The following is a 13,230-nucleotide window of genomic DNA, read 5'->3' as shown; positions in this document are numbered from 1 at the left end:
GCTGGGTCGCGCTATAAGATGGTGTGGGGCAGCCCGGAATCATGGCGAAACCCAATCCTTATACCTGTGTCGTAAGACGCGACCAGGGTTGCGTCAGGAAGGGCATCCGGCGTAAAACCTGTGCCAAATCAGTTTGTGGATCATAACGGATGATCCGCTGTGGCGACCCCGAACGGGAGCAGCCGAAAGAAGAACAACATACATGCATATTATATACATCTCTACATACATATATATATATATATATATATATATATATATATATATATATATATATATATATACATACATACATATACATATGGTCATAGTTCATGAACTGGTCACCCTAAAAAGGCAGAGTTGTTACATGTTTTTCAAAACATCCATTTTCCACTTTGACTACAGACCAGAAAAATCACAGATATCTAGATATCTTAGTATGAGAAGAAAGGTAATTTTGTCGAGTTTAATGTGGAAAAAACAAATAAAAAATATGCAATAGTTTTTGTGTAACAGGCAAATAAGTGATACAAGTCAGGGGTGGAGTAAACAGGCGGAGGCGGCGGATGTGGCGGATGTGGCGAGTCAAATTTGGAATAAACTGAATTTATTTCAATCAATAAGCTTTAATCTAATCTATTTTGTTATTTTTTAGGTGAGTAACACTTGGGACTTGCTGTTGCATGATGCAAAATTGATTATTCAACTTGTTATTATTCAGAAAACCCTGACCAATATGTACAAACTCCAAAAAGAGATCGAGTAAATATCTTCACATAGTTATGTATCTAGCAGATTCTCAGGATTAATTTGGCACTTGAATTGTCCAAAATGGCCAAAGGATAACCGATCCACATCCAATTTACTCAGAAAGGGTGAATTTGAGATAAACGCGAAAATGTGTTTTCCTTGTAATGCATTATCCATTAAAGTTCATAATTAAAAATACCATATTCGCCATTAATTAGTGGTTTTTGCTAATTTTTTTTTCACACAAGTGCATGTAGCTTGGTGATGTCTATCAATACAGAGAAAACTGAAAAATTGAATATTTTGACCCTGCAACGCAAATGATGACCAGTTCATGAACTACGACCATATATACAAATACATATCTATATATTATTTCTGTTAACGTCTGCATGTAATTTGACGTATCTCCTCCAAAACTGCAGGACGGATTGTCGCCACTTTCGGCATGCGGGTGCTCTGTGATCTATTGAACAGCATGGGCTATGTGAGATCGTGCCAGACGGACAGGTTTGGAATTTTTTGTCGATTTTCTAATTTTTACATTTGTTTGCATGGCGATGTGTGACGTCACCACTGAGAGGCGTAATTCCATCATTACATCAGTCATTCGCTGACGTCATTACGTCTGTCGTCGACAGACCGTCACCGCCGAGAGGCGTAATGCCACTCCTCAAAAACAGCGTCTGCAATGTAAAACCCTCTTCTGCACATGCTGACTACCTCAAAAGGTGAATTTGACACAAAAAAATGTAACAAGAAACATTGTATTTAAAGTAAAGATTTATTTTTAAAAATATTATTTCTGTTAACGTCTGTGCGTAATTTGACGTTTCTCCTCCGAAACCACTGGCAGGAATGAGCTCATTTTCCATATACTGGGGTTTCTTAATGTGACGAAGACGATGCACCAAATTTCTAACCTGGAATTGGATGACAACGTGGCTTCAACAAGATTTTCAACCCATCGACGGCCGCATTTATTCCCGTTCAGTCGCCATCGCTGAATTGGTTTAAAAAAAAAAAAATTGTATACCTTGTCGAGGCTCTTTAGAGAGCTAACACACAACGCACAGCAAGGGGGGCATGAGACAAGAGGGGCGGGAGTGGGAAGGACAAAACAGTGGGGAACAGAGACATTAATAGTAGATCTGTGGAAGGGAGAGGGATGGGACGGGGAACATGGGGAATAGAAGATGGACATTATAGGACTTTCAGGAAGGAAAGCAGGGAATTTGAAGGAGGTGGGTTTGGGTGGATTATCGGGGGTAGAAAAGATCGAGGATTTGGATGGGGGATAAGAGGTGGTGGTGCTGTCGTGTTGTGGATGATAAGAGGTGGTCTCCCTGTCCAGTAAGTGCTGTCATCTATCCAAAAAATATGAACTTGAGTAAGGGAGTACTCATTGCATCAAACACTGAACATAAACACAACCGATAATAAATAGTATAGCTCAGAACATCAGCAATGGTTGTCATGTTTTAAAAAACAGCGTGGAAGGAGGGGAACGATGAGCGCCAGAGCTCTGCCAACATGATGTACCCCGATTGGCTCTTTCCCGAACTGAACATGCCTTCTTAGACTATCAATTTGTGTCTGAAATCCAACATACATATTAAAAACACCCGGAAATAAGTTGCAATAGGCCTACGTCCTACGTTAGGGATAGGACATTCCAGGCACCCACCCGAAGGGACCGCCTCAGGTTAACCCAAGGAGACCGCCGTCTGGTGGACGACACACTCTCCCGCAATGTGACCCAGGGATGTTACCCTGTGGTTTCCCTCCTTTCATCAAAGATTGGGGGTCCCGAAGGCTTTGCCCCAATCCCGTCATCCGGTGAGCTGCCCTGCGAAGGGAAGCTGCACAGGAGGTACTCCCACGGAGTGGGTTTTCAGGTTTTTTTTGCGTTTTGCGGAATGAAGCGTTTTACGGTGGCTGGAGTGCAAATCCTGCCACCAACCTCCTAATAAAAAGTAACCCAACTGCAGGAGGACATCCACAGACACAGTTGGGCACTAGATATGGATGGCCGTTGGCTCACAAGGAGCTCCTCCGCCTTTTGATGGATGTTAAAATAGGCAAACTGCTGTCATTAGTTGGTGGATGTTGAAGATCCAACAGTGTCCTTCACGAAAAGCAGTTCAACTAACCACTCTGACCAAATTCCTGCTCCAACCTACAGAGGGCACTGCATCAACAGGACAGCTAGCTCGCAGCAGTGATGCAACCATCCACAGGCTGCATATGAAATTAAAGTTGAATTTCAATAACACAATCATATGTATTGGCGGTTACAATAACAAACATATGTACCGTGCAGTGATGTTTGGTTCCCATGCATATAGTGAAAGCAAGAGGCCTTTTTTATATTTAGTGGGGCAACTTAGCTAAATATAGCATAACAATTGTGCATTTTGTGAGGAAAGCACCAAATTTGGCACACTAGTAGCCTAACATGTTATGAACAGATTTGGATATTGGGCCATCTCAAATTCAGCCGCTGATGGCTGTGGCAGCCATTTTCCACTGCCATCAAAAATTTTGAGATGGCCCAATATCCAAATCTGTTCATAATATGATGGGCGACTCGTGTGCCAAATTTGGTGCTTTCCTCACAAATGCACAATTGTTATGCTAAGTTGCCCCACTAATTAAGCCACATCCCAAAATGAATGAGAATGAAGATGCCAAACCATCATCAGTAAATATACAAAGTCCCATAAAATGTCGGAAAAACAAAGAACACACGGCTATTTATTACAGACCTGTACATTACATTCAAGGAAGGGAGGGGGTCGGGAGGACGCAGGGTGACGTGGGGGGGGGGGGAGAGGGTCGGGAGGCGGACTCAGGGCGATGTGCTGGGGGGAGGGGACGAAGGGCGATGTGCTGGGGGGGAGAGGGGACTCAGGGCGATGTGCTGGCGGGGGAGGAGACGAAGGGCGATGTGCTGGGAGGGGACGAAGGGCGATGTGCTGGGGGGGCGAAGGGCGATGTGCTGGGGGGACGAAGGGCGATGTGCTGGGGGGGGGACGAAGGGCGATGTGCTGGGGGGGGGACGAAGGGCGATGTGCTGGGGGGGACGAAGGGCGATGTGCTGGGGGGGGGACGAAGGGCGATGTGCTGGGAGGGACGAAGGGCAATGTGCTGGGGGGGCAAAGGGCGATGTGCTGGGGGGCAAAGGGAGATGTGCTGGGGGGGGGACGAAGGGCGATGTGCTGGGGGGAGGGGACAAAGGGCGACGTGCAATGGGGCGGGGGGACGAAGGGCAACATCGGTGGTGGGGAGATAATAAAGGGTGACGTGGGGGTGGGGTGTGGGTGGGGAAGAGAAGGAAGGGAGACGTGGGGGGGACAGAGAGGGAAGGATGATGTAGTGAGGGGGCAGAGAGGAAAGGGTGATGCATGGGGAAGCAGAGAGAGAAGGATGATGTAGAGGGGGGCAGAGAGGGAAGGGCGATGTAGTGGGGGGCAGAGAGGAAAGGGTGATGCATGGGGAAGCAGAGAGAGAAGGATGATGTAGAGGGGGAGCAGAGAGTGAAGGATGATGTAGAGGGGGCAGAGAGGGAAGGATGATGTAGAGGGGGGCAGAGAGGGAAGGGCGATGTTGAGGGGGCAGAGAGTGAAGGATGATGTAGAGGGGGCAGAGAGGGAAGGATGATGTAGAGGGGGGCAGAGAGGGATGGCTGATGTAGAGGGGGGCAGAGAGGGATGGCTGATGTAGAGGGGGCAGAGAGGGAAGGGCGATGTCGAGGGGGCAGAGAGGGAAGGGCGATGTAGAGGGGGTAGAGAGGGAAGGGCGATGTAGAGGGGGTAGAGAGTGAAGGATGATGTAGAGGGGGGCAGAGAGGGAAGGGTGATGTAGAGGGGGCAGAGAGGGAGGGGGGGTGTAGAGGGGGGGCAGAGAGGGAAGGGCGATGTAGAGGGGGAGCAGAGAGGGAAGGGCGATGTAGAGGGGGGCAGAGAGGGAAGGGCGATGTAGAGGGGGCAGAGAGGGATGGCTGATGTAGAGGGGGCAGAGAGGGATGGCTGATGTAGAGGGGGCAGAGAGGGAAGGGCGATGTCGAGGGGGGCAGAGAGGGAAGGGCGATGTAGAGGGGGTAGAGAGGGAAGGGCGATGTAGAGGGGGTAGAGAGTGAAGGATGATGTAGAGGGGGGCAGAGAGGGAAGGATGATGTAGAGGGGGCAGAGAGGGAAGGATGATGTAGAGGGGGAGCAGAGAGGGAAGGGCGATGTAGAGGGGGGGCAGACAGGGAAGGGCGATGTAGAGGGGGGCAGAGAGGGAAGGGCGATGTAGAGGGTGGCAGAGAGGGATGGGTAACGTGTGAGGAGGAAGGGGAAGAGAAAGGGGGGGAGGGGGAAAGAGATGGAAGGGCGACGTAGGTGGGGAAGAAGAGAGACAGGTGGGGAGGAAAATCCTGATTTTGCACACGTAAAAAGACAAGGCCGCGAAATGAATGGGTCGAAGCTCGATACACGAGAGATTTGGGGGAGATGTGCACGGACGCGGTACGAGCATAGAGGGGAATTGCGCGCCCACCGTGGAAGAAGAAACCGCCGTCCCTTTCGATGAACCGAGACAAACCGATGGAACGCTATATTTACATTAGTACGAGATGAGCAAATAAAATCCGCAAAGCTACTTCCAACAGACTGCCTTCTTCAACGCAACGACAGACGGCGAACTCAACCCTTTGTTCGCAGAGATGATGACGTCACGGGGAAGCGCCGGGATGTTGACGTCATTCAGCATGAGGCAGCAGTTTCCGAGCGAAGGGGTGCGACCCTACTCCAATCGTCGTTTTCACATAAATGGACAATGCGACTGTTAAAATGTTACTACGTGGCAGAGGTTGAAGAATACAAGCTGGAAGAACGGGATTGACCCATTGGTTCAGCGCAAAGTCCTTTGTTTGACGGTTGTGTCGTTTACACGTTTCTTTCGCACCTTAAAGGGGTCTGACCGTCAATATCTAATGGAAGGAACGGTAAAAGATTTCGATGTGACGTCATAACACGAACCTAAAATAATATTGCATGTTTTCGCCATCTTGAGTTTCCCCATTTGAACACGATCGATTCAGTGCAGTGACCCCTCACCCCCTCCTCATGTATCAATCAAAACTTGTCGTCACTCCATCACAAGCAGCGACATACATATGTACGTCCTCCAACGCTGCTCAAACTGTTCTCGTTGCGGAAAGGTCTTTGGACAAGTTTCGGAGTTTATATTTAGTTAGCTTACTTGTGTTCGTTCCAGATCAAGAACCCTTCGGAGGCACAGCGAAACCGCGCCATCGCCTTGCTATTCTCATTCTCCAAACTCTTGTGTTTCGTTATGTTAACGCTCATGATGCTCGTTTTGCCTGCAATGCTTTTTAGAAACCGTTAAACTGGCAACGCCTCCGCAAACTGCGGTCAAAGTACACTTACGTCACTGCAGTAGCCTCCCTGCCTGCCTCCCCCATCTCATTCCCTCCTTCCCATCCCCCATCTCATTCCCTCTCAGTTTCCCATCCCCCATATTCTTTCCCATCCTCCCAACCCTCCTTAGCATCCCTACCCCCTATTAATACACACCCTTTTCCACAGTCTGTGGGTCTTGGAACTGCTGAAGGCGTACTGTCTCTCTCTCCCAGCCCGATCCCTATCTATATCTCTCTCTATATCTATATCTATCTATATATATATATATATATATATATATATCTCTCTCTCTCTCTCTCTCTCTGTGTCTCTCTCTCTCTCTCTCTCTCTCTCTCTCTCTCTCTCTCTCTCTCTCTCTCTCTCTTTCCGTACGTATGCAGGTCACACAGGAGAGAGCCGATCGGACACACAAATAAGCCAAAAGTATTGACACTGGTTATAACAAAAAAAAAAAAAATTCAGTGCTGATAGCAGCAGTACAAAATATGAAACGGCTTTCGAAAATAAAACGATCAAAACGAAAGGTCAGTTTGAGACCGACTGGTGAGTGTTGTGTTCTTGAACCGAGGACTTTCATGAAAACGTTGTGAATGTGAGCTCAGGATAAAAAAAAACTCTCATCTATTGCATATGTCACAATGAATATGTACAAAACATTTTCTTTTTTTAACCTTCATCCTCAGTACTCTCTTGTTATGAAAGCTGAATAAGTGAAACCTGCAAATATCGCTCAACCTAGTAGTGCAGGACTGGACTAATTTAATCAACTAGAGGATGGGCTCAGCCTGAAATACAAAACGACACCTTCTTCCTCGTCGTAGCTCTTCATCTGTAATTGAAAAGCCACATACTCAAAACTGGGACCTTCATTTGCACCAACATTTAATCCGTCCTTCCTCGACTGAAGGTATGCAAAATGGTGCCTTTGCAAGACAAAACAACCGAATAACAGCAAGATGTCCTTTCGGGGAAGTCTCATGAAGAAGCCTCCGAGTCACCGCAGGTACGAGAAACCCACCGTGCTCCCACTTTGTTCATATTCAGTTGGTCATGAAGAATGTCACACACTGACCCGTGACTGATTCCAAAGGTCTTCCCAATTGTATCGATGCAAATGCAACTATCTTTGAACACCATTTCTTCCACCTTTGCTACTATTTCCTCGTTCTGAGCGCTAGCAGGGCATCCATTCCGGGGTTCGTCATAAATGCTCAACCGACCGAGATTAAATTGTCTGCGCCAATGTTTCACAACGTCAGATGAGGGGGCACTAACGCCGTAAACTTCATGCATCTCATTGTGGATTTGTAGCGGCTTCTTTCCCTGCAAGTGGAGGAACTTGATCACTGCTCAGTACTCCTGTTTTCCCATCACCAGCGCAGCGTCCATCTTAGGGGCACGTTAACTAGTGCAACTACCTGGAAGTAGATACATCATTTTAATTTCACATGAATACTCCAGACTATACGAGGTCACACATTTACTAAGCTTTACTGTCAATTCTGATCATTCCTGCACAGTCAGGAAAAAGTGGTAGAAAGAGGAAGAGGAGTGAAGCTCAGCTTCCTACGATCCCAGCCCTTCCCAGACTTGCAAAGGGCGAGGAGGTTAGGGTGACATGGGGTGGCATTTTTGCTGGCAAGCTACACACGTTGTCATCAGCAAAACAGAAATCAAAAAAAATAACTCAGAGTGACACTTGGCAAAACAGAACGAAGTAGAATGGCACTCGGAAGAGCGTTTACCTCTGCCAGGCTGAACAGTTTACGTTTTGTATCCCATTCATAGGCTGGGATCTGAACCAAAATCGAATTGGCTTGTTCTCGTCGCCAAACCAACTCAAATCCGCCTAGTTTTGTATTAACTTGTCTACATCTTTTTGAGATATCATAATATTTATAGTCTTTGGCCCTATCTCTCAATTTTAGAAACTAGTACTATTTTGAGCTTTTGACCTCAAAAATAATTGATGGTTGAATTGAGTGGACTGATATGAAAATCCTGTTTAAATTTGAAGTCAATCGCATTAATATTGACAATTTTAGAAATTTGGCCTGCGTTGACCACAAAATAATAGGTGGTTGAATTGAATGACGATCTGGAAATGCTCTTCTAATTTCAAGTCAATCGCATGAAAGTTGAGGATTTTACTTAGAAACCTTTTTGCCTATGATAACCTTTTGACTCAAAAAAATAAATAGGATTCTGTCGGACCACCAACTCCACCATATATTTGGTGAAGTTTCGTGAAGATCGGTTTAAAATTGTGACATGGAGGTGATTAAAGGTGAGTGGACAGATAAACAAACAAATGGAAACTATCAACATACGTGCCCCCAAAAATTGGTTTTTGCCAAGTAATAAAAATTAGAAAGGCACTCTCTGACGTCGCCAGATATGCCACTGCCCACATTATTACATCTTTATAGATACTTTATACCAAGCTCGATTTAAATCCCCGAACCCAGATTCAAAGTATTAAATAATTTTAGCTGCTTGGCCACAAATCAGATTGAAATTTAAAACATATATTCCCCATGACTCTGAGATCATCAAATTGATAAAGGGGTTCAAGAGGAGAATTAAAATTTTTTTTCCGTTGAATCCAATAGGGCTGACAGACATGTGACCTATTAATGATTCGTGGACACCCAGGTATCCCCAACGCTTGGAGAATGCGTCGGTGAAGCTTCACCTTGATCTGTCAAGCCATTCTGGGGCAAATTTGTAAAGATTTAATTCTTACAAAAATAGCTGCGAAACGAGTGACCTATGACATCATCGGTGGATAACTTTTTGTTCCTCATGTAGAGGCGATCATACCTGTAAAGTTTATCCTCGATCTGTTCAGCCGTTTCAGATAAGATTTTTGAAGGTTTTCATGTTAAAAACAACATGGCTGCCAAACCACGTGAACGATGACGTCATCAACCCCCCCCCCCATTCAATTTCGCTCCAGATGACCGTCAAATTTTTTCATACCGATCGGATAAAGCGTTTGAAATATACAATTATGTCATCATAACAAAGCCACCTATGATATCATCAGAAATAAATCACTTGTTTCCCAAATGGCAAGTTTCAATTTTATTCCGTGGAGCTGTTTTGGAGATAGTCCAAAGTTTACCTTTTTTTCCAACATGGCTGCCACAAGACGTGACGTACGACGTCATAATTATCATTAAAACATCCATGAGTGGTCGCGCCTATGGTGAAAATTTTGTGTCAAACGGATAAGCGGTCTCAGAGAAAACAGAAAATTTGCATGGACGGACGTTGATGAGCAGAGGCATTAAAAGCAAGCTGAATACCATGAATAACCCCGACGTTGAATGAAAGCCGATTACCAAATGATGTTGATACTTGAGCAACCGATTACCAGACAATATAAACGCGTGAGGCCGCTCGAAGTAAAGACCTCCATTCTCCAGAGAAATTTATTTCCAACGTCATCACACGATTTTCAAACCCGCGCTCACGGCCGTTAAATAAATACTCTGAATTCTTGTAAATCATTGCTTTCTTCACAAAGTGTTGGAATTCAACAGAAAGGACCCGAGGACCACTGAAAAGTTCAATCTCTCACGAGATAAGGCTAACATTAGGTGCAATGTCGTCTCTACGGCTGCATGGCGTCACGTGACCCGCCAGCTCGCGATGAAATGTTTCAATGACATTTAAAACGTCCGTTTTTCGCCAGAATTATTTTGGATACTTGTTGAGCACGTCACGAAACCTTAGAAAATATAAGCCAAGATCGGATAGACGCGACCGACAAGCAGTCCCCCATAGTGTAGTAGATAGTAGAAAAATCGTGCAAATTATGATACAAACATCAAATTTGGCATTTCTGTTCTGCAGGGCTTTCTGATCAAATCTGCCCGATTGGCCATTTGAAAATCCAAATTTTGAAAAATTTGAAAAAAAAATAAAAAACTTCAAAAAATTTTGAACTCACAGCTGGCTGAAATTCTTGAAGCGCAAGTGAACATCCCAGACAGAGAATCAAGGGGAGATGCAGTCATCATTGATGGCTCAGCACTTATCAATGCCCTACCTCCACGCACTTCAAAGAGGTTTGATGACCATGCTAAAGAAGACATCATCCCAAAGGTGGAATCCTATGGTGCCAGGTACGAGAGGGTGGACGTAGTGTTTGATGTGTACAAGAAGTCAAGTCTGAAGTCCGAGGCAAGGTCGAAAAGGTGGCAAGGAATCAGAAGAAGAGTGACAGGAACCAGTAAGACCCCAAGTAACTGGAGAAGCTTTCTTCGAGATGACAGCAACAAGACTGAGCTGTTTCACTTCCTTGCGGAAAAGATGTGTGAAGCACAGACGACAAGCACAGTCATTGTCACAAAAGGAGAAGATGCCATTAGCAACACAAGGAAGTCACTGGATGCTGTGTCTCCATGTTGTCATGAAGAAGATGACACTCGAATATTTGTACACGCCAGGGATGCAACGATGGATGGTAGCAATCCATTATCATTAAGGCTAATGACACGGATGTACTAGTCATAGCAATATCTGTACTGCCATCCTTACAGGAACTAGGTCTTGAGAACATGTGGATTGCCTTTGGCCAAGGAGCCAAGGCATGATGGATTCCAGTCCATGAGGCAGTTTCTGCAATAGGGCCTGAGAAAGCTCGAGGGATCCCATACTTCCATGCGTTCACTGTGATGTGAACGTCGTGTCTGCCTTCAGCGGTAAAGGGAAGAAACCTGCATGGCAGACTTGGAACGTGTTTGATGATGTTTCTGAAACATTCACCAATCTCAGCCAGCATCCAACATTGATTCGTGATCTTGACGTTTTTTTATTTTAATTTTTCAAAATTTGGATTTTCAAATGGCCAATCAGGCAGATTTGATTAGAATCCCCTGGAGAACAAATGTGCCAAATTTGATGCTTGTATCATCATTTGTACGATTCCTCTCAAAAATTGTTGTTATCTGCCCCACTACCAGGGGGACACGGTCCAAGGTCAAGCAGTGAATGGAATGCATGTGGTGTTCCTTTCAATACTCAACGGTTATTTGAATTTAATACATTTTCCTCATGAAAAGTGTGTTTCTGCTCGGATCTTATGCAAATTATCTGGGTTAAAACTGCAGCTACACCAGAAGGTTCCAAAAGTGAAAAAAGAAATCGAATAGACTTTAAGATAGCCTCGTGAGGTGGCATGGAAGGCGATGGAAGCCAATGGAACCCTCCCCTTGGTGCAATGCATTCCACACTGACTGAGGATACAAAACATTCAAATTTCACAAATCTTGATGCAACCGAGTGTGAATCAACCATAGTGACTGCGAAAAGTGAAAACAGAATTAAAATTTAACTAAAAAATAAATAAATAAATAATTGAAAACCCCTCTCATTGACAGTCAAACATCGGGGTCACATGTGCTGAGCAGACCAATCACAGCAATGATGTAAATGTGAGGAGAATGAGGAGAAAACAATTTGAAAACCCCTCCCATTGACAGTCAAACGTCGGGGTAATAAATAAATAAATAATAAATAAATTTAAAAAAAAGTGTAAAACCAATACGATAAAAAAAAGACAGCATGATGTTTTGTCATTGCAAGCAAATGTCAGGCGATGCATGGAAACTGGACCGGTTGGCCTCGCAATGTCATCATGGATCAATAAGCAACCACACAAGAAGGTTGAAAGTAAACAGCTGGTCCTGGAAAAGTAACGCCATGAAGAGGGAATGAGATAAGCGTTTGAAAAAGCCAAACAAAGGTACAGCAGCATTCCCCATTCTCAATGGAAATCGAAACCCGACCTTCAAAAAATACCTACACTGTAACTCACAACAGCGGGTTCCAAATATAAGGAAAATGTTGACTTGAACCCGTTTTTCATCATTGCAGGTGGGGCTATTTAAATTTAAGGTAACCACTATCAACTACCGAATTTGGCAATGACATATCACTCTTAGAGAAGTTCTTTGGAAACAGGCCTTGAAATAACTTGACATTTGGAGAGATTTTCAAACTTACTCCCATAATTTTGGTTCAGTTAAAAATTTCTTTAAAAAGCTTTTCATTTCCTTCAGTAATACCATTCAGAAACTTGGAACACTTCAAGCGAGGTCCCTCAACTGCACGACTTTAATTCCACTTCAAATACACTGATGCAAACCCCTGACCAGTTTCAAATGTACCCAGGCAAGCCCCATCCCCTCCTCGAGCAAAGCAATGCAAGCCCCATCCCCTCGAGCAGAGCAATGCAAGCCCCATTCCCTCTCGCAGAGTAATGCAAGCCGCATCCACTCCAGCAGAGCAACGCAAGCCCCATCCCTTCCAGCAGAGCAACGCAAGCCCCATCCCCTAGAGCAGAGCAATGCAAGCCGCATCCACTCCAGCAGAGCAACGCAAGCCCCATCCCCTCCAGCAGAGCAATGCAAGCCCCATCCCCTCCAGCAGAGCAATGCAAGCCGCATTCCCTCCAGCAGAGCAATGCAAGACCCATCCCTCCAGCAATGCAAGCCCCATCCCCTCCTCCAGTGAAGCAATGCAAGCCCCATCCCCTCCTCCAGCATGGCAATGCAAGCCCCATACCCTCCTCCAGTGTGGAAATGCAATCCCCATCCCCTCCTCCAGCGAAGCAATGCAAGCCCCATCCCCTCCTCCAGCAAAGCAATCCCCATCCCCTCCTCCAGCAAAGCAATCCCCATCCCCTCCTCCAGCAAAGCAATACAAGCCCCATTGCCTCCTCCAGCGTAGCAATGCAAGCCCCATCCCCTCCTTTGGCGTAGCAATGCAAGCCACATCCACTCCTCGAGCTGAGCAATGCAAGCAGCATCCCCTCCTCCAGCAAAGCAATCCCCATCCCCTCCTCCAGCAAAGCAATACAAGCCCCATTGCCTCCTCCAGGGTAGCAATGCAAGCCCCATCCCCTCATTTGGCGGAGCAATGCAAGCCACATCCACTCCTCGAGCTGAGCAATGCAAGCAGCATCCCCTCCTCCAGCAAAGCAATCCCCATCCCCTCCTCCAGCAAAGCAATACAAGCCCCATTGCCTCCTCCAGGGTAGCAATGCAAGCCCCATCCC

General features: G+C 45.7%; 1 protein-coding gene across 5 annotated transcripts in view; it reads right to left on the bottom strand.

Annotated features, from left to right (window-relative positions):
• The window catches only part of LOC147023442 (uncharacterized), a 39,003-nt gene that overhangs the window by 16,516 nt on the left and 9,257 nt on the right, over nt 1–13,230 (bottom strand). The window contains exon 1 of one of the 5 annotated variants that reach the window (XR_015060179.1): nt 5,275–5,971. The exons of 3 other annotated variants lie outside the window; for them this stretch is intronic. Coding sequence is in view for 1 of the 2 variants with exons in the window: in XM_085888865.1 (XP_085744991.1) it covers nt 5,980–6,086 (107 nt within the window). In the remaining variant the exon portion in view is untranslated. One more of the 5 variants, XM_085888865.1, reaches the window with a different exon arrangement.

The sequence above is a fragment of the Eptatretus burgeri genome, chromosome 7 (assembly GCF_056783735.1).
Source record: "Eptatretus burgeri isolate ZD-2024b chromosome 7, Ebu_testis_v1, whole genome shotgun sequence".
Lineage (NCBI taxonomy): Eukaryota > Metazoa > Chordata > Myxini > Myxiniformes > Myxinidae > Eptatretus > Eptatretus burgeri.
Note: the sequence above shows the minus strand (reverse complement) of the source record. Positions and strands in the feature narration are given on the sequence as shown.